General features: G+C 38.1%; 1 protein-coding gene across 2 annotated transcripts in view; it reads left to right on the plus strand.

The window, feature by feature from the left end:
• LOC114666978 (carcinoembryonic antigen-related cell adhesion molecule 2-like) overlaps positions 1-20,908 on the plus strand; it is a 35,381-nt gene that overhangs the window by 11,784 nt on the left and 2,689 nt on the right. For both annotated transcript variants that reach the window (XM_028822035.2, XM_051920039.1), the window contains 7 exons: positions 2,660-2,926; positions 9,017-9,109; positions 9,543-9,573; positions 12,156-12,244; positions 17,557-17,616; positions 17,698-17,757; positions 18,060-18,121. In XM_028822035.2, coding sequence (XP_028677868.1) covers positions 2,660-2,926; positions 9,017-9,109; positions 9,543-9,573; positions 12,156-12,244; positions 17,557-17,616; positions 17,698-17,757; positions 18,060-18,121 — 662 coding nt within the window. The remainder of the gene's footprint in view (positions 1-2,659; positions 2,927-9,016; positions 9,110-9,542; positions 9,574-12,155; positions 12,245-17,556; positions 17,617-17,697; positions 17,758-18,059; positions 18,122-20,908) is intronic.

The following is a 20,908-nucleotide window of genomic DNA, read 5'->3' on the forward strand; positions in this document are numbered from 1 at the left end:
CAGAATATCATCACATCTGGGCAAAGGAAGATTTCAGAAGGAGCTTAAAAGAAGAATCAATAGAATTACTTTGCCAATGTTTTACTAAAAGACACCATCCTAATCAAATGTACACATTGTAAGAAAAGGAAATTGGTTGGTACAGATAATTACATCAAAAGCTAAAGGCAATTTGAACATAATGCGGTAATTACAATGGATAGAAGCTAACACATGACAACATGTCCACAGTGACTTATGGGTCATTTGAATACAGCACTTTGGCGTTAGTCTAGTCTAGCCAAGGTTAGATGAACATGGACGAGCCACGGTGGAACTGCACCATTGTTGAACAACGTGCCATAGATTTCTTTGGTCAGAGGGAGTGGATCCTGCCGAAATTTTTGTATTCATTTGACGGCCCTTGTGCCACATCTGCACGCTGATTGGTCATTTGATTACTTTTAGTTCTGGCACAATTTAAGTGTGGCATCGAACTGAAATTCAGTACACACGAAGCTGTCACTAAGCAAAAGGCAATAGGTCTGCCTTGCTGTTAGTAATGACACACAATCTATGGACATGAATTAAAATGCAATACGCTTTTGTATTACATTTTAAACTGACATGAAAATTGAGTGCCATGGTGAAAAGAAATTGATCATTTGGATGATATGTTTTATATTATGATAAAAACACTGGCAAAATTAAAGGTTCCACTTATAACCCCAATTCCAAAAAAGTTGGGACAACTGTGTAAAATGTATATAAAAACAGAATGGAATGATTTGCAAATCTCATAATCCCATATTTTATTCACATTAGAACAGAGAAAACATATCGAATGTTTAAACTGAGAAAATGTACCATTTTAAGAAAAGTATAAGGTCATTTTGAAAAATATGAGCTCATTTTGAATTTGACGCAACAAATCTCAAAAAAGTTGGGACAGGGGCAACAAAAGGTTGCAAAAGTAAGTGGTACTAAAAAGAAACAGCTAGTAGAACATTTTGCAACTAATTAGGTTAATTGGCAACAGGTCAGTAACATGATTGAGTATAAAAAGAGCATCTTAGAGAGGCAGAGTCTCTCAGAAGTACAGGTGGGCAGACTCTCACTAATCTGCAAAAAACTGCATCTACAAATTGCGGAACAATTTCAGAATAATGTTCCTCAAGTTGCAAAGACTTGAATATGTCATCATCTACAGTACATTATGTCATCAAAACATTCAGAGAATCTGAAGAAACCTCTGTGCACAAAGGACAAGGCTAAAAACCAATATTGGATGCCATGATCTGCAGGCCCTCCACTGGCACTGCATTAAAATCAGGCCCGATTCTGTCATGGAAATCATTGCATGGGCTCAGGAACACTTCCAGAAATCATTGTCTGTGAACACAGTTCGCTGTGCCATCCACAAATGCAGGTTAAAGCTCTGTCATGCAAAAAAGAAGCCATATGTGAACATGATCCAGAAATTTCGCCATCTTCTCTGGGCCAAAGCTCATTTAAAATGGACTGAGGCAAAGTGGAAAACTGTTCTGTGGTCAGTCGAACTGAAATTTGAAATTCTTTTTTGGAAAACATGGATGTCGCATCCTCCGGACTAAACTGGAAAGGGACCATCCGGCTTGTGCAAAAGCCTGCACCTCTGATGGTGTGGGGATGCATTAGTGCCTATGCAATTGGCAACTTGCATATCTGAAAAGGCACCATCAGTGCTGAAAGGGGTAAACAGGTTTGAGAGCAACGTCTGCTCCCATCCAGATGACATCTTTTTCAGGGAAGGCCTTGCATATTTCAGCATGACAATGCTAAAACCCCATACTGCATCTATTACAAAAGCATGGCTTCGTAGTAGAAGAGTCCAGGTGCTGACCTGGCCAGCCTGCAGTCCCAACCTTTCACCAACTGAAAAAATCATGAAATGAAAACAAAGAAGACCCAGGACTATCGAGCAGCTGGAATCCTATATGAGACAAGAATGGGACAACATTCAGGAACATTCAGCAACTGGTCTCCTCCGTCCCCAGACGTTTATAGACTGTTGTTAAAAGAAGAGAAGAGTACTGCAAAGTGGTAAACACGGCCCTGGCCCAACTTTGTTTGAGACGCATTGCAAATTCAAACTGACCTTATTCTTTTCTTAAAATGGCACATTTTCTCAGATTAAACATTTGATATGTTTTCTATATTCTACTGTGGATAAAATATGAGTTTATGAGATTTGCAAATCATTAAATTCTGTTTTTATTTACATTTTACATAGTGCCCTAGCTTTTTTTAGAATTAGGGTTGGACATAATTATTGCATTTCAATATATTTAACATGTTGGATTGCATTTAACTTTGGCGTGGATAATCGTCCATATTTTAAAGATTCAAGAGTTGAAAAAATAAAATCAGCACAAAAGTACCTACCCACTAAATAGCACAATTAGATACGTCCTTCAGTCAACACCGAGTACTTTGTCAAACATCACAGATATTTGCCTGTTATGATCAATTTCCAGTAAAGATATCAGAATTTCATTATTCTTTTTTCACATACTTGTTCAACTTCTCCTTTATGTCTTATCAAATGTTACAGTATTTAGGTCTTGAATGAACAGTTTATCTTCCATGGTTTTTAATAACACCTTCCCTTGCACTAACTATTCTCATGTACCCTTCTCAGCTCAGGATGTGATGTTGACTGCATCTCCAAAACATTCTGTGAAAGTGGGAGATTCTCTTCGCTTTAACTGCAAATGGGCGCGGAAGAAAAGCTCTGCCTTAAACATCACTTTCTTCATCCTAAAAGACGACGAGATTGTGTGGAATAGCAGCAACTCACGATTCAAAATAGACCCAATTAATAAAAGCCACACTGGAAGTTACACATGTGCAGTGGAGCTACAAGGACAAATGGAGTACAGCAATAAAATAACGATTGAAGTCGAAGGTACTTTGTTTTTGCTGCTAATCCCCTTGGGGATTAATAAAGTATCTATCTATCTTATTTATCTATCTATCTAAACCTGTGTACCAAGTTAAACAGAAAAGAATGACATGTGGTTAGTAAGATTATGAAGTCCTGATACACAAGACTTTGCAGGCTTATAATGTGTGACTTAGTATGTCCTCTGTGGAACATGAATGTTCTTCTTCCATTAATACGGGTTTCCTTCAGCAATTTAGAGACACGTAAGAATGATATAATTGTCCCATGGTCATTGTGAAAATGTATTTGAGTGTGCTCTATAATGGGATCTTAGATAGTTAGGTTCCTGGTAAAATTCCAACTTTTCAGCACTCTTATTTAGCATGTACTAAAATGGATAGTGAACTCAGATAAACAATAAGTAGCAACCTCTCTAGGATTTGCAATCACATTGAATTTGTCACATTACCTTTGGATTCTTAAATAACAACAAAGTTATACTACCATGTAGCTATCAATACAATACAATACAATACAATTTATTTCTGTATAGCCCAAAATCACACAAGAAGTGCCGTAATGGGCTTTAACAGGCCCTGCCTTTTGACAGACCCCCAGCCTTGATTCTCTAAGAAGACAAGGAAAAACTCCCAAAAAATCATTTGTAGGGAAAAAAATGGAAGAAACCTTGGGAAAGGCAGTTCAAAGAGAGACCCCAATCCAGGTAAGGTGGGCATGCAGTCGTTGTCAAAAAGAAGGGGGGCAATACAAACAATACACTGAACAGAACAAATCCTCAATACAGTATAAAAATGAAAATTTTACAAATACGGATCAGAATTTAACAGTAGATGATATCACATAATATGATTTGGATTTGTTTAGAGTCCTGGAGACCTCAGCCATCAAGCTGCCTCCCCCTATTGGGAATTCCACAGCTAAAACAGCGCTGGGCCAGCCAATCCGATGAAAGGATCCCTCTACCCCACGATTCCTGCGATCCTAAATCAGGGATGACTTTATCTTAGGCAGGCAAAACATCTTGGCAGGTGGGCCGTGGCACCAAGTGCCACATTTGAGTACCAAGAAGAGAAACAGAATAGGTGAGGGTTAGTAACAAATTCTAATTATCATGTTACTTATGTTTTAGTGCTAATGACTAACAAAAGAGATGCAGGCTGTACAGTTAATCAGCAGCTCTAGTCAGGGTGTGCTAAACTGAAGTTGTGAGTCTTCAGCCGGGATTTAAAAGCTGAGACTGAAGGGGCACCTCTTATAGTTGCAGGCAGACCAGTCCACAGTTTAGGGGACCTGTAACTAAAAGCTCGACCTCCCACTGTTATTTTATTAATCCTTGGAATCATAAGCAGACCGGTATCTTGAGATCTTAATGTGCGCTCAGGTCTGTAAGTTCATGATAAGTTCAGACAAGTAAGCCGGACCTTGATCATTTAATGCTTTATATGTTAAAAGGAGGATTTTGAAATCTGCCCTAAATTTAACTGGGAACCAGTGTAAGGATTTAAGAACTGGAGTTATGTGTTCGTATTTTGTTGTTCTTGTAATAATTCTTACAGCAGCATTTTGGATTAAATGGAGGCTGTATAAAGAACAGTTTGAACATCCAGTGAACACCGCATTGCAGTAGTCAATCCTACTAGAAATAAATGCTGAATTAATTTCTCAGAATCCTGTTTATTTAGAAAGCTCCTTAATTTCCCAACATTTTTAAGATAGAAGAAACATGATTTGGACCGCTTTGTAATATGCGCTTTAAATTACATGTCAGAGTCAACGATAACTTCTAGATTGCTGGCTGATTCAGTAAAATTAATGGTGATTCCATCTGAGTTAAATGATGACAAAATATTGCTGTGATCAGAGTCATATCAGACTACCTATTTTCCTTAACTGAAGAGCACATTTTATTAACACTAGAATTCCTAAAGCCTACGAAAAAACTTGTAATCCCGGCCCACCTTAAATCCTTTCGCACCTCTCCATCGGCAGCTTTTGTTTTGTAAATGCGTCAATCAGCACAGCCAGCAAGCAGGCTGTGGCCCTATCCCCACCTTGATGGAGCTCAGCTCGCGGGCAAAAAGTTCTCCTAGCTCAAGCCAAGGCTCCTTATCTGTGTGTGATGTGCCTGGTGTTGTATAGGGTAAATAATACAGTATGTCGTTATTTGGAATACATGCATTTCACATGTGTTCTGTTCATAAGCATGTTTCCCTTCCTTCCTCTTTATATTTTGCTACTTTTATGTGGAAGTGATGTGCTTGATCATCCTTCTCAAAACAATTTGGTCCTGCACCGTCTCGCCAGTCAAACCCCTTTCCTTCAAATCTTTGTTTACTTTTATCCATCCACCTCCACTTTGGCCTCCCTCACTTTCTCTTCTCCTGGGGCCTCATGCATAACGCCGTGCATAGAATTCACACTAACACATGGCGTAAGGACAAAAGTGGAAATGTGCGTACGCACAAAAAAATCCAGATGTATAAATCTGTGCGAACACCAACTTCCATGTTCTTCCGCTCCATAAATCCCGGTCAGCGTGAAAAGTAACGCACGTACACACGCCTGCTGCCTCTCCCCAACCCCTCCTAGAATTATGCCTCTTTGATTATGCAAACCAATATAAATAACCCTTAACCTCAGCATTCTGTGAAAAGGCAATGGTAAAAGCACGGGGGAAAATAGAAGAATTTCAGCAAATACCAAGTGGAGGCAAGGAAAAAAGTAACTATTTGTTGGTTTAAACAGTGGTATAAACAACAAAAGGAAGGTGATCGAGTGACATAGAGTGTCAGGGACACTCAAAAGCTCAAATTCACAAAGTTGCACAATGCCCGAAATAAAAAAGAAGTTGTCAGATATCAAAGTCACCATGAAAAGGCGAGTCATAGCCCACTGTCTGAGTGTCATATGAAAGCTTATTAGGGTACAGAGAAAAAAAAAAAATATGGACACAGTGAGAAAAAAGCTTGAAATGTCATTTATAATTTTGAAATTTCCACTTTAATCACGTAGTTTATTTTGTCATTAAAGTAGAACATCATAAACTTCACCTTTAAATCGTTTAATTTACTAGTTTCTCAAATCCCATTGTAACTAAAGTAGCACGTTAAATGCTTTGTTTTGTATGTGTTCTTCTATGTGCTCTATGTGTGTGAATCACTACATGCTTCTTAAACTGGCTTTCTCTTCCTCTGACTGGACACAGAATTCATTACATTCATGATATTACAGCTCTCTGAATAATTAAAATACTGAGATGTATACTTGATATCATTTTCATGATAATAGGAGTTAAAGCATGTTATTAAACATGGGAACACAGTGGCGCAGTGATAGTAACGAGCTGGTGCCCTGTCCAGAGATTGTTCCTGCCTCACGCAAGATTCTTGCTGCACCGTGCATGACCTTCGATGAAATAATTTATTGCAGCAGTACTGTCTCTTTCAAACGTACTAACCTCCAATTCCTGTCCTTCCTTTTCTTTCTCCAAGTACCAATCACCACACAATCAGCTGTGTAATAGATGTTAAGCCATCTGTAAGCTTAAAACACAGATTCTTCAAAACTTTTAAGAAATATTGAAATATCTTCGTAGTACATGTTTAATTATTCTGTCCATCTATCCATCCAGTGTCGCACCAGCCCCAGCAAGAATACAGCGCAAAGCAGGAACAATCGGGGTGCCAGCTCCTTGCTAGCACCGTGTCCTCACATGCTTAATTATTAACAATATAGATTATTTAAATGAAGTTAAAGTTTTATCTGTATAATATAATAAACATATTTTGCTGTATTTCATCTTAAAAATGATATCATCATCATATGTAAATACACGCTTTATAAAGTGGCTCAGGTTGTGCAATATTATAACTGTATCGCAAGTTTACAGTGAGGTGATTGTACTTATAAGTACTAACAGTTCTACAAAGATTACTTGATGGACTGATTGAGTGCGTTTGTAGTTCTTTGGATTAAACTGTTTCTGAGCTGCGAAGTCAGTACAGGAAAGGCTCTGAAGCGTTTGGCTGTACACTAAGTTTAGGTTTTATGCATCGTGATTTGAGCATGGAAACAGGCATACGCAACATTTTCGTACGTACGCACAGTTTATACATGAGGCATCCGGACTTCCATTACCATCACTCTTTTGCCAACATATTCATTATCTCTCTTCATCACATGTCCACAGCTCTTCATCCTACCTTCCTGTACTTTCTTAGATATCTCTCCCACTTTTGTTGTACCGCCGATTGTCTCATTTCTTCTTCTGTATTTTTTTGTAACTCCACATATCCATCCTAACATTTTCATTTTCACCACATCTAACTTCTCCTCTTGCCGTGCTCTTTTACTGTCCATGTCTCAGCTCAATAAATCATTGCTGGTCTTACCACTGTTTAAGAAACCTCACCTTTAACCTTCGCCTTAATTCTTCAGTAATACAATATTCCTCCATTCACACTGTATTCTATGGATTACCTCTGCATCTAATTCTCCATCTTGGGCCACCAATGATCCTATATGCTTAAATTTATCCACTCTTTTCAATAGCTCTTCCTGCAGATTAATTTCTGAATCCTGATCATCAATAAACTTCAAATATTTCATCTTCTTTCTATTTATCTCCAGTCCTCAATCTTCCAAAGCCCTTCTTCATTCTTCCAACTTCCATTCTAATTCCCCCTTTCTAGTGCTACACAACACTATGGTATTGTAAAAAAAATCATGCACCAGGGGGATTGGAGTTTTATTCCAGGTTTAGACCTACTGAAACTGGCATCTTATCTGTAATCCCAACACTGCTTTTAACCCAAGTCCTCACTACTTATACATATCCTGGCCAATCCTCTCCTACTTCTCTGGTACTCTTTTATCTTCCAAGCACCTCCTGACCTCTTGACATGGCACTCTACCATAAGCTTTCTCCATATCAATGAAACACCTTTCTGTTCTTCTCAAACCTTCTCTATGAGTTGTCTCAATGCAAAGACTGCATCAGTTGGTTCATTCTCTGACATAAAAGCAAACTGCCTCTCCCCTGTGGTGGTCTGTTTCTAAGGCCTTCTCTCTGTAACCCTTTCCCAAATTTTCTTCAGCTTTATCCCTCTATTGTTTCCATGATCCTGAATATCACCCTTCTTCTTATCAGTGGGTACAATCACATGGTTTCTCCACTCCTCTGGAATTCTCTCCTGTTCATAGATCATCGTCATTACATCTCATAACACATTTACTCTCCATTCTCCTAAACTCTTCCGCACTTCTGCTGGTGTTCCATCCGGTCCTGTTGATTTTCCATTCTTCATTCTTTTCAGTGTCTCTTGTAGTTCCTCCCTCCTTATTCTTGGTACTAGCCCTTCATTTAGAACTCCATGCCCAAATATTGCCCTAGGATTTTCTGCTCACTCAAGGCCACACGTTATTCATCTTTCTTTTTTTTACGTTATACTTTCATTATTATAGCACCATTATGAATACTGTAACTCCATGTTGTTTATTTTCCTCATGGCTGAAGTGATAATGTTAATAGCAATGACACCCATTGCCAGTCACGTGAGAGTGATGTGTGGCGTCACATGGGTGTGGCATATGCTATAACCTCTCTGTAGCAATTTAAGATGGCGGGCCATATCCATCATTATCCTAACCTTGCAATGTAGTATTTCTTTAAAAACCAGTACTATGAAGGTCAATTACGGAAGATGATATTTAGGGTTAGAACTTTTTACTTTTGAATTTTGCTTGGATTTCTTTTCACATGCCTTTTCTCACTTCTGAATTCTGCCAGGACTCTGTTCCTCTTACTTACCCATCAAACAAAATCATAAAAATGCACTTTTTAGCGCACCATGGTGGAATGAGCCTGTGGCTAAAAGTGTTCCAAGAGAGTGCTTCCTGGAGGAGATGTAGGGGATTTTCCATGATGGCATCTGGATTTTGCCACCACCCTGTGATGAAGTAGGCTTTCCTGATAAGTTTGTTCAGGCATTGTACTTCTTTTGAGCTCAGGTTGCTTCCCCAGGAGACACAACACCACGCTGGCTACTTGAATGATGTTTTAATGACAGAACCTCTTTCCTCTTTTTGCAGACACATATCTTCCTATTGTTGCAGTCGGTGTTGGGCTATTTCTAGGTCTTGTGATACTCCCACTGCTGTTATATGCATACCACAGGATTCAAGGTGAGTGGGTTGCTAATATGGTCACATAGTAATGAGGGGTGTTTTGTCAGCTACACAGCATTTCTTTGACAGTCACACAGCAATGACACAATAGTCCAAGAAAGACCCTCCTGTTACCCTCTTTTTCACACTTGTGGCTGAAATACTGTATACTGAAACATCGTTGTGGAGAATTCATTGTGATGTCTACCCCTAACTGTTTTATTCAGAACATCTGTGCATATTAAGACGTATTCATTATAAATTTCCTATGAAGCCACTTACTTCCACTTGACTTCACGTTTTCTAGATGTTGATGGCTTTATTAACTGAGTAAAGAGTTCAAGAAAATTCCCTACACTCTCTGAGATGATGTTTATTAAAATCTTAAAGATGTAAGTTATTCATATTTGACAGCTGCAGATATGTAAACCTTCCCCTGTTTTAATCCCAGGTTTACCTTGCAGTGCCAGCAAGAATAGCAGGTGAGTCATTCTTTAATTAACGACAACAAATTTACATAGCAAGCGATGCTTTTTCATAATTGTACAGAATGTTTTCCACTTGCTTCTAGAAGCTTTTATTTTTAAAAGTTTTATTTTAAATTGGACTGATACCACAACACCAGTAAACACCCTAAACAACTTATTTTTCTTTATTTTTTTTAATATCCATTGTAATAGAAAGAGGGAACAACAATAAAGAGTTGAGGTACCAGCCAGGACTTGGACTGTTCCTCTGACTTTCCCAACAAAGAAATCTCTTCATTTAATTGTCCTTATTACAAAAATTATTATCTTATTATCACCAAAAGTAGGAGAACAACCAGCAATACCGCTAAAGCTATATAACTGGTTTCATCAAAATCAGCAAAAATCAGGCAATTATTGCTGAGTTGTCTTTGCAGTCACAAGTTCAAAACAGAACTGTCCCAAGATGGTGGAGCCTTTTGGTTTTGGGCCCTTCTGACTGGAAGAAGCGGATTCAGTTGGTCCATCATTAGAAGTGAAGTCAGAGTTGATCTAGCCGTCAATCAACCAGTCTACGGAGAAAGGAAGAGAGAAAGACATTAGGATACAGTGCCAGCCCCTGGAGCGGTGGTAGAATTGCAGCCACGAGGACCCTTCAGGTTTACTCTATGCATACACATGTGACAACATGTATAACCAGGCACTTTTTTTTTAATATTTTATTTTAAGAATATTGTATAATGTATTGCTGCTACGGTTTGACAGCAGTAAATTATTTCCCTTTTCTTTATATATAATACGCTACCATGGCTGTTCGTTTGTCTGTCCAGGATTTTAAATCACCTGTAGCTCACAAACCATTTGACCTGAAATTTGGTACACATATACTACGTGACGTCTACTGTCCGCTTTCGGGGTGATGATTGACCTCCAAGGTTATTCCTCTTTTTATTTTTATTTTATTATATTGTAGAATCAACTCTCGGCAGCGCACAGCAGGGCAGCTGTGCGGCACACACCACAGGCACCATTTCTCATTCCTTCCACCTTTGCCGTCACTTCCCCTACCTCTTCATATCTTAAATCATTCTTGAGGCAGATTGAAGACTTAAGTGCCAGCTTAAGTGAACAATTAAGGAAAACATACTAAGTAATTGCAACACAAACACTGACTTAATCAGTTTTAATGGGAAGAGATGCCAACGAAAGAAGAGAAGAAGTGGGCTGCTAGGGTGGAGATAAGAAGAGCTGCTCAGGAAGCAGCAAGCGCTTCAACCTCTGAGCAAACGAATGCTAAACATACAGAGAAAGAGGAGGAAAACTATCAGTCAAGTGTATTCACTGCACGTTATCGTATATTACTGGTCTGTTATAATGGATGTTATTTATTTAATTTGTATGTGTTTTCTGCATCTTGTGGAAACCAACTATTCATCATTCAGGTGTTTTTTTCAGCTCAGGAAAATCTGTTTCTCATATTAGTTTGATGTTTAAAGGCTTCTAAAAAGTATTATAATTTTAATCATTATTTTGCGCACCCCACTTTTCAAGATTTTGTGTTTTCCATGAGGATTTTACTTAGAAGTCATTAGGAGATGCGCCACATACAACATCGCCAGATCGACCATTTAAAGTTTGGAACGCACATCCCTTAAGAATCAGAGATTTGGATTTTGGTTTCAGTTTGTTATTTGTTTTGGAATAACTCATGTAGTAAAAAGGATTTGGATTTTTGGTTTATGTAAAGGATTTGTTTGAAAGGTCGTTTTGACTTCCTGGTTACGAACTTGGCATGTTTTCTTACCACATCTTCTTCTCTCTCGGTCCTTATCATGAAAAGTCTCTCGGGTCTACTGCCGTCAGAACATTTTCTGATTTGATCTGGACCGTCCTTCCTTTCACACTTGTCTTAAATAACTGTTTATTCTATTTCTAAGTAGTCAATTAAGAGTAAGATGACATAATACAGTGGTGGTTAGTCATACTGCCTCATAGCTCCTGGGATCTGGGTTAGATTTCCAGCCCCTGTCTCTGAAGGTTTTACAAGTTTTCAAGATCAGAGGCATCTCTAAATGTGATGCCTGTGACGGCTTTAAAATGTGTGAACCTAAAGCCCAAGCCCTACGGTATATGCAGTTTAGAGTACTTTGTAATGTTGTCAGATTCTTCTTGAAGTTAACTCAGTCAGTCAGTCATTTTCCAACCCGCTATATCCTAACACAGGGTCACGGGGTGTGCTGGAGCCAATCCCAGCCAATCCCAGGGCGCAAGGCAGGAACAAACCCCGGGCAGGGCGCCAGTCGACCACAGGGCACACACACACCCACACACCGAGCACACACTAGGGACAATTTAGAATCGCCAATGCACCTAACCTGCATGTCTTTGGACTGTGGGAGGAAACCGGAGCACCTGAGGAAACCCACGCAGACACGGGGAGAACATGCAAACTCCACGCAGGAAGGACCAAGGAAGCGAACCTGGGTCTCCTAACTGCGAGGCAGCAGTGCTACCACTGCACCACTGTGCCACCCTCAAAGTTATAAATACAACGGGCATTCTGAGTATGCCATATTTTGTGTTTTGGTTATGTTTAGGGCAACAGGACATAGAAGAGAAGCTGATTTCCCCAAAAAGGAGGATTCTGCTATACAGATGGACAGCTTCAGAGTGACAGAAAAAGAAAGTGAGTAATTTTTTGTGTCTCTAGTTGAATTGGAAAAGGTGTCCTAGCTGGACCAAATGGTGCAGAAATCCAAAAAGTCAAAAATATAAACTGGACTGAGGATCACACAAGAAAAGTCATATTAGAGCATTTTACTATGTCACAATCAGATGTAATATATTTGATATCTAAAAGTGAATATCGGTGGCATTATGGACTAGAAGATTACCTGAATGAGAATTTCTTATTTAGAGGCTCATGAAAAAGAAAATATCTATATGCACATAACATGCCAAGGAATGGCCAACAATTTCAATATCACAGAGACAAACAAAGAAATCAGTATGTGATATTTTTTAAAAAACCTGACATGTTAATTACTTAACTAAATTCTGTTCTCTTGAATTTATTTTAAATGTTTTTCTGTCCTTCCCCTGTGTCATGTTTGCTCTAAATTCCTCCTTTTGTGGGTTTGGATACATGTAGAATTCAATTTTGTTACATAAACAATGATTAAAAATGTATTTAGGATAACGTCTTACTGCAGCGACATTAGTTTTTTTATGGGTGCCACCATTTTGTTTACTTTTGCAATGGTTTTGTTACCAAAGACTCTCCGGAAGTGAGTGCTGTGTGATGTCTTTAACGTTACAGTTTACAGGTTGATGCAATGTTCTTCTTATCATTTAAAGTTGGGTTATGTACTTCACAATTAGGGAGTGCAATTCTTTAGTATGGCTTTAGTATTGTGATCTTTGGCAATGACTTTCCAAGTACAATTTATGTTTAGTTTTTGAATTTAGTTAAAAGGTAGGACTGATGTCCCAGTAATGAGCTTTGGAAAGGTTAAAGTTAAGGTCTCTTTTTCTGGTCCATTTCATTAAAAATTCTGTCTCCTTCCAGTGAGGCACAATATACAGTATTTATGGTAGAGTCTGCAAGGACTTGCTTTTTTTCAGTTGTCCCATATACTCAGAAGTGAATGGGTACTTAGTTTTAAACTTATAACCTAATAGTGGCAACTGGAAAACAGAAAGAAAAGTGAAAAACACTAACATAAGATTAAAGTGCCTAAAATATAAGTAAATTGTCAAAGCAACAGCACAGAAAAAAACAGCAAAACTTAAAAATAAGGGACCTGAAGCATTCAAAAGGTTATTTAAATCTTTCTTCAAGGGCTTATACAGATGGGACTAGAATTGAGGGATGGTAGCCACTGAGGAGGCAGCAAAAAGAAGTCAAAAAGTCATGAACAAGCTTCAGAACTGGGTGAACATTTGGAAAATGCAGTTTAATGTAGAAAAGTGCTACATGTGGGCAAAAAAGAACCATCTTAATACATAATTCGCCAGTCTCCTCACTCACTCACTCACTCACTCACGTCCGTCCGAAGCCAAATGCGCAGTCGCCTTCTGCGCACGTCGCCTTATGCGCATGTCCGAAGCCGAATGCGCAGTCGCCTTCTGCGCAGCTGCCCGAAAAACCTTACGAGACCGACATCGCGGCAGGCGGCGGATTTACGGCCGCGAAAATTCAAAGAGAAAGGCGACTTCGACCGACATCCAACCCCAACATCGCGGGAATTTACGGCGGTGAAAATTCAAAGAGAAAGGCGACTTCGACCGACATCTAACCCCAACATCGCGGGAATTTACAGCCGCGAAAATTCAAAGAGAAAGGCAACTTCGACCGACATCCACCCCAACATCGCGGGAGGCGGCGGATTTACGGCCACAAAAATTCAAAAAGAAAGGCGACTTCGATTAAAGCTCTAGAGGCCTGAAAGGCGATTTCGACTACAGCTCGAGGCCTAATTACGCATTCATTCAATACACCTATATCAGGCTTGTGGTGCTTATACTTATTACTATTCCACTCGTTCCCGTTTCATCTTACGTTGTTGAAACGGGCTTTTTGTCTAGTCAATTATAAATACAAAATGAGAGACACTGAGCTACAGGAAGCAACCTCTGAAAATGAATTTTCATCGACTAAGCAATGCACAGAAGCAGTTAAAAAGGCAAATAAAATCTTAGGTTACATTATAAAAACTGTTGAATTTAAGTTGAGCAATGTTCTATTCAAGTACTAGTACAACTTCATCTAGAGTGTTCTGGTCATCATGATACAAGAAAGACATAGCAGCTTTTGAAGCTGTGTAGAGGAGAGTAACCAAGTGCATCATGGAACTTAAGGACATGTCCTACTGTGACAGACTCAGAGAATTAAACCCGAGTAGTCCCGAGCCGACAAGACCACATGTGGACTTAATCCAGGTATGTAAAATCCTCACAGGCTATGATTAAGTACTGTAGATCCAGCAACATTCTTTCAGCATAAGGTTGAATCACATGCTCAGAAGATATTAGTGGAACATAATGGGAAGTGCATTTGGGACTGAAGTCAGAAAGCTTCACAACGCAGAGTTGTAGGAGTCTGAACCAAACTACTAAGACATGGAGTTGAATCAGAAGCCTTGACAACCTTTAAGAAGACTCTGGAAGAGATGTTGGGACAGCTTGGCTATTAGTTAGAAGGGCTTGATGGACTGAGTGGTCTCCTCTTGTTTGTCAGATTTCTTATGTTCTTATTAGCACAGAGTTATACAGAAAAATCATACTTATTTTTTAATCTAGCAAGGAAGTGCATTTCTGTGGTTAAAAAAAAGAGTCAGGAAAACCAAAAATAAGCAAAACAAATCTACAAAATACAAAACAATACACAAAGTCAAATAAACAGGCAAAAAGTCTGTAAAATATCAGTAGAATTCTTCCCTCCATCAATTTTATTCTTTGTTTTTAGAATTTATTCAATGCTCAGATGACAAGATGCTATAGTACCTTAATGAAAAACAGTGTGGTCCTCAAAAGGACAAAATGGCAGATGAACCGAAGAAGAAAAGCAAAGAACAAATACAAAAGAACAGCCAAAAATATTAGCAAAGTCGTTACCAGGAATTCAGAATGATTGTGAAAGCCCAAATAAAAAATGAGTGCCAGTCAAGAATCCACAGTAAGTGGAAAAAAACTACAAACTTTATAAGAAAAAATAAATCACAATTGAAAATTAATTTGGAAAGAAGTAAATGCTACATTTTTGGATGCTCATATTCCTGTGCCTCCATCGTATATAGGGCTGACAGATATATAAATGACATGAAATGACAGCCAGAATGTGTTAATGAGAGGAAAATCTTATCAAAGCAGTCTTTTAGATTTTCTTGATCAGGTGACTGCAATAGTTGACAAAAGGAAGGCATACATCATCATTTATTTAGAGTTTCTAAAAGCCTTTGACTCAATCCCACACCAAAGATGAATTCTGAAACTAGAAATTGTAGGCATCAGAGGTAACCTACAAAAATATATCTCAAGTTGGCTAACTGGCAGAACACAAAGAGTGCAGATAACAGGAGAAGGAGGTCTTCAGTGGTGTCCCTCCGGAGTCTGTCCTGGTACTGTTACTTTTTCTGATTTACCGTAAAGACACAGATAATCCGGTAGAGTTAGTAAACTTGTGGAATTTGCAAGGGATACTGAAATTGGAGGAATGGTAGACATTGAGGAGGCAACAAAAAGAATTTGAAAGGACTTGAACAAGCTACACATGGCCAAAAGGAACGTCAATAATAAATACAAGATGGGAGACACTGTCCTACAGGGAGCAACCTTTGAGAAGAATGTAGGGGTTTATATTGACACAAAATTTTCATCATCTAAGCCCATCTTAGTACCTTTAAGAACCAGTCCATGACAACCGTCTGATATGTTGGGATGAGCCCCATTATAGAAACACTGTCAACATTCATTCATTCATGGTGGTGACATTCAGAGGAGGGGTGTGGAGATTCTCCTATAAACATAGTGGAGCAAAGTCTATTGCTTACACAACCTGTGACAACATTTCACAAACCATATGTGATCTATTCACATTAAATCTAACTGGGAGTTCCTAGGTGACACAACAAATGTTATATTGTAAAAATTGTTGAGGGGCATTACATTTAGACTATATAATGCACTACTTAGACTGCATCTGGAGTATTTTGTGCATTTCTGGTCAATACGCTACAAGAAAGACATTGAAGCCATTCAGACAAAAGCAATTAGGTGAATCCCAAGACTTAAGGACATGTTGTACTCTGACAAAATAAGTTCAAAACTGTTTAGTTTTGAGCAGAAGAGGCTGCTCTGGGGTCTTGGTCCAGGTGTTCAAAATTCTCAAAAGGCATCAATAAAGAAGATCCAGCAGCATTCTTTCAACTTAATGATGAATTTCATACTTGAGGACACTAATGGAAATTAAAGGTAGGTATATTTAGGACTGAAGGCAGGAAACACCTCTTTATTCAAGGATTTCTGGGAATTTAGAACAATCGATCAAGTCATGAAGTTGAAGCAGAAACCTTGACAACCTCTGAGAAGTATCTGGAGATGATATTAGGACAACTTAGCTATTAGCTAAACAAATGGGCTTGATGGACTGAATGGTCTCCTCTGTTTTGTCAAATTTCTCGTTTCCGATGTTCTTATGTTATAAATGCTTCGTGTAATCTTCACTGGTCATAGTGGCCATAAACAATACGGCTGTGGCCACTGAAAAGAAGCAAAACATTACGGGACCATCAAAGAAAAATAACATAGTGGTGCATCTAAGACTACAAAAATCTTCATCACAACATGTTAAAATTACTAAATTCTTAAGTCACAAAATGAAACAATAGTGTTCGCTCTTTCTTTCTTTGCTATTTTATATTTTTGTGTGTGCGTGATGAGTGCCAGTTTTGTAACAAAAGACTTCCCTTCATTTTTTTTCAAAGTGTTAGTCGTCATGTTTTATAAGACTTCAGTGATGGCTTCACCCACAGCACTTGTGTGTGTCGGGTAACCAAGTAGTCCTCTTCGACATGATGACATCATTTACAAAACTGTGAAAAAAATCCAAAACAATAAGAAACAAAAATTATTAAAAAAAATAATACTCCTGACAAATTTGGTTTCAAAAAATCATTAAGAGCTGACAATATTGCCTTTGTGTTACTTCAGCCTCAATTCTTAGTGGGAGAAGAAGGAACCTGAGTCCACATGATCACATATCAGTTACCTGACCACTCTCTTTGTGACATTGTGATGAAGAAGACATTTTGGATATCAAGAACAATGTAAAGTTGCCAGTTAAATAATGCAAAACACAAAAATAAATAAAGCTGCTGAAGACAGGCATAATGACAAATTAAACTCAATCAACATACTCTAAAATTGTAACCTTACTTATTTTGTGGCATGTTGACAGAAGTTCAGAATAAAATGTAATGTACATTAATTATATTTCAGCTGATCATCCAGATGTCACATATTCTGAGCTAGTGGACTTTTCCACAAGAAATAATAAAGGTGTGTGCCTTCATTTTATTTTATTTTTTGTCTGAGGTGCTAATTTTCACCCACTTTACAGCTGTCTGTTTTGTTTCACAGGCAAACATCATACGATGACCAGCCCTGCGCCAATCTACTCTGAGATCCGAGTCTTTCCAGGTTCGTATCCACCTCAGTAACCTCTCACTTCTAAGACTCATTGTATCCCAGTCTGGTAGTACAGTATGTGTCAGTCAGATCAGTAAGTGCAAAGAATACATTTAATCCCAGTTAAACAGTAAAGTGAGTGGTCCCCTTTTCTAATGTTGTTCCTTAATCTGGGCCTGTTGGAAACAAAAGGATATTGAGACGTCTATTTACTGAAGTTATTACCGAAATTCAAAGGAACTTGATTGTTTTTTCTGTATCCTCACTCGATGTTTTCTTGCTGTAATTAGTATATACCATTCTGATTTCCACAGGTGGCCATCGTGAAAGTGATACCAGTGCCCTTTATGCTACAGTTCTTCCAAGACACAACAGGGTAATGGATTTGAGTAGATAGATGATACTTTATTTGTCCCTAAGGGGAAGTTCAAATTTGCTGAAGCTCAAAAATACCTGAATAAAAGAATAAGTGTCTGTTTGTCTGTCTAAGTTTCCATCCAGTTTCTATGTCTCTATCATTTCAAGTTATGGCGCATTACATACATTTTTTTGTAAAAAATGCATTGTGTTTTTCACTCCAACAGATGGCACACCACAAATGTTTTCAGTAATAAAATACATTGCATTTGTCATTTCAATAGTTTGCATCACAAACATTAACACTGCTGTTATAAATCCAATAGCAAATGATATCTAACAGAGACATGGGTATTGCATGGTGCACTGCAAACATTAATGCTGAAGTCTATGTTGATTACTTAGATTTCAGCCCATCTTAAATGGCAGAGCCAGTATGTACAGTATACTGTATAAAAGGATACGTGTCGGTGTATCTGTGTTGCCACCTGGTTGCTATGTGTATCATTGTAACAGATGCATCACAAACATTTGTAGCAATAAAGTGCATTGCATTTGTCAATCCAACAGATGGCACATCACAAAGATTAACACTGCTTTTACAAATCCCATTCCAGTTGATGTACAACAGAGATATCTATATGCATTGCATTTGTCATTCCAACAGATTGTGCATTACAAAATTTGAAGTAATGCATTTTATTCTAGAGATGTTTATGATGTGCCATCTGTGGGAATGACAAATGCAATGGATTTTAATCCAGTATGCATTAAAAAAAAGTGCATTGCAATAGATGGTGCACTGCAAATGTCAATGCTGAGATCTGCATTAATTACTTAGATTTAAACCCGCCATAGACATATAGCACAGTTAGTCAGTCAGTCAGTCAGTCAGTCATTTTCGAACCCACTTATACTGTATATATATATATATATATATATATATATATATATATATATATATATATATATATATATACATATATTCTGCTTAACAAAAGGATGTGTCTGTGTGCCTGTCTGTGTCTGTCCAGTTGCTTTGTCTCAGCCATTCCAATAGATGGCATATCCATACGTTTTTAGTAAATAAATTTAATTTTTCATTTCAACAAATGGCACGTCACAAACATTAACACTGCTTTTATGAATCCCGTCGCAAATAAAATATAACAGAGATGCAGGTATTGCATGGTGCACTGCAAACTTTAATGCTGATGTCTATGTTGATTATTTAGATTCCAGACTGTCTTAGATGGGTAGCACTGCTACTAAATATATAAAAGGACAAGTGTCTATGTATCTGTGTCTGCTCCAGGTTTCTCTGTATCTGTCATTCTAAAAGATACCATTACTACCATTTTTAGTAATAAAGTGCACTGCATTTGTTATTCCAGCAGATGGTGCATCATAAATTTTAACACTGCTTTTATGAATCCCTATCCAAATAGCATGTAACAGAGACATAGGTATTGCCTGCAAATGTCAACACTGAGGTCTACGTTCATTATTTAGATTTCTACTCGTCTTAGACATGTAGCACCGCTACTATATATTTATTGAAATAAAAACAAACGCACCTCCCAAACACACATAAGAACCTCTGGCACTGCTGCTGCCAATAACAGGCTCGTAGATGGCAGTAAGATGGTCAGGCCTGTCCAGATTATACCACAGGTTGATATTAAAAGTCAGTAACATTTGAATACAGCAGATCCAGCGTGTAGTGTCCACACATGGAATATGACTAATAAATTTGTGAATTTCCCCCTGGGATTAATAAAGTATCTATCTATCTATCTATCTATCTATCTATCTATCTATCTATCTATCTATCTATCTATCTATCTATCTATCTATCTATCTAAATGCTTGATCCCTTGTTTGAAGTCACCAGAATTCAGAATGATTCATCATCAACATATTGGTAACAGAGTGAACCATGTCTGTTGCAGAATTAGCAAGGATGATATTACTTATGTTCCTGGGCAGTGATGTGGACAAATTCAGTCCACATTTCAATGTCTGGATCACACATTTCATTTTAATTGTACTCTGTTCCCATTTTTACTGCTGCTAATTCACATAAATGTTCAATCCCGCTCCTGCTTTTTCCAATCCATCTCATGAAACTATTCCAACATTAAAATAACATCAGAAATAAGAGGCGTTTAGGCCAGCTGTCTGCAGTACCCAAAATGTCACGGGACCTGTACTGACTGTGACTCACCATGAGATGTAAACACTGCATACAACTCATATAAATGTAATCAAACATTTCTCGTTATATGGAGTCAGGTCAGGTTTGAATACTTTCCACCTTACTTTTATCCTCACACCTGATCATCGTCCTTTCCATTTTTAGACGAGCTGCTCCCCCAATAGGGTGTACCGAAATGCGTTAGACGGCAGTGATTTCAGTGCTACCAGATGACTACAGGAGTATTTATTATATCCCACTTTATGTTCTGTAGAGTCTCTTACATCTTCAGGTGTTATAGACGTAGGTAGCCAGAAGATCCTTTAGGCACGTCTTGTGACTGTGTCTCAAATTCACAGTTGAGGCGAGATGACGCTTCATTCTGTGTTGATAGCAGAATCTCCTCAGTTTAATTTACAAATCCGTTCAAAAATTTATAGAAACAAGCCAGCGGCCACATCTTAACATTAATCATTAATGACATTAAAACCATTCATAATTGTAAAATAATAAATATTAAACGTAGGGGGGAGAGGGAGAGAACTCTTGTAAAGATATTGTGTTATTCTTTACATTGAGTAGAAAGTTAATCTCAGTAGTGAGTCCCAT

This window comes from Erpetoichthys calabaricus, chromosome 16 (assembly GCF_900747795.2).
Source record: "Erpetoichthys calabaricus chromosome 16, fErpCal1.3, whole genome shotgun sequence".
Classification (NCBI taxonomy): Eukaryota; Metazoa; Chordata; class Cladistia; order Polypteriformes; family Polypteridae; genus Erpetoichthys; species Erpetoichthys calabaricus.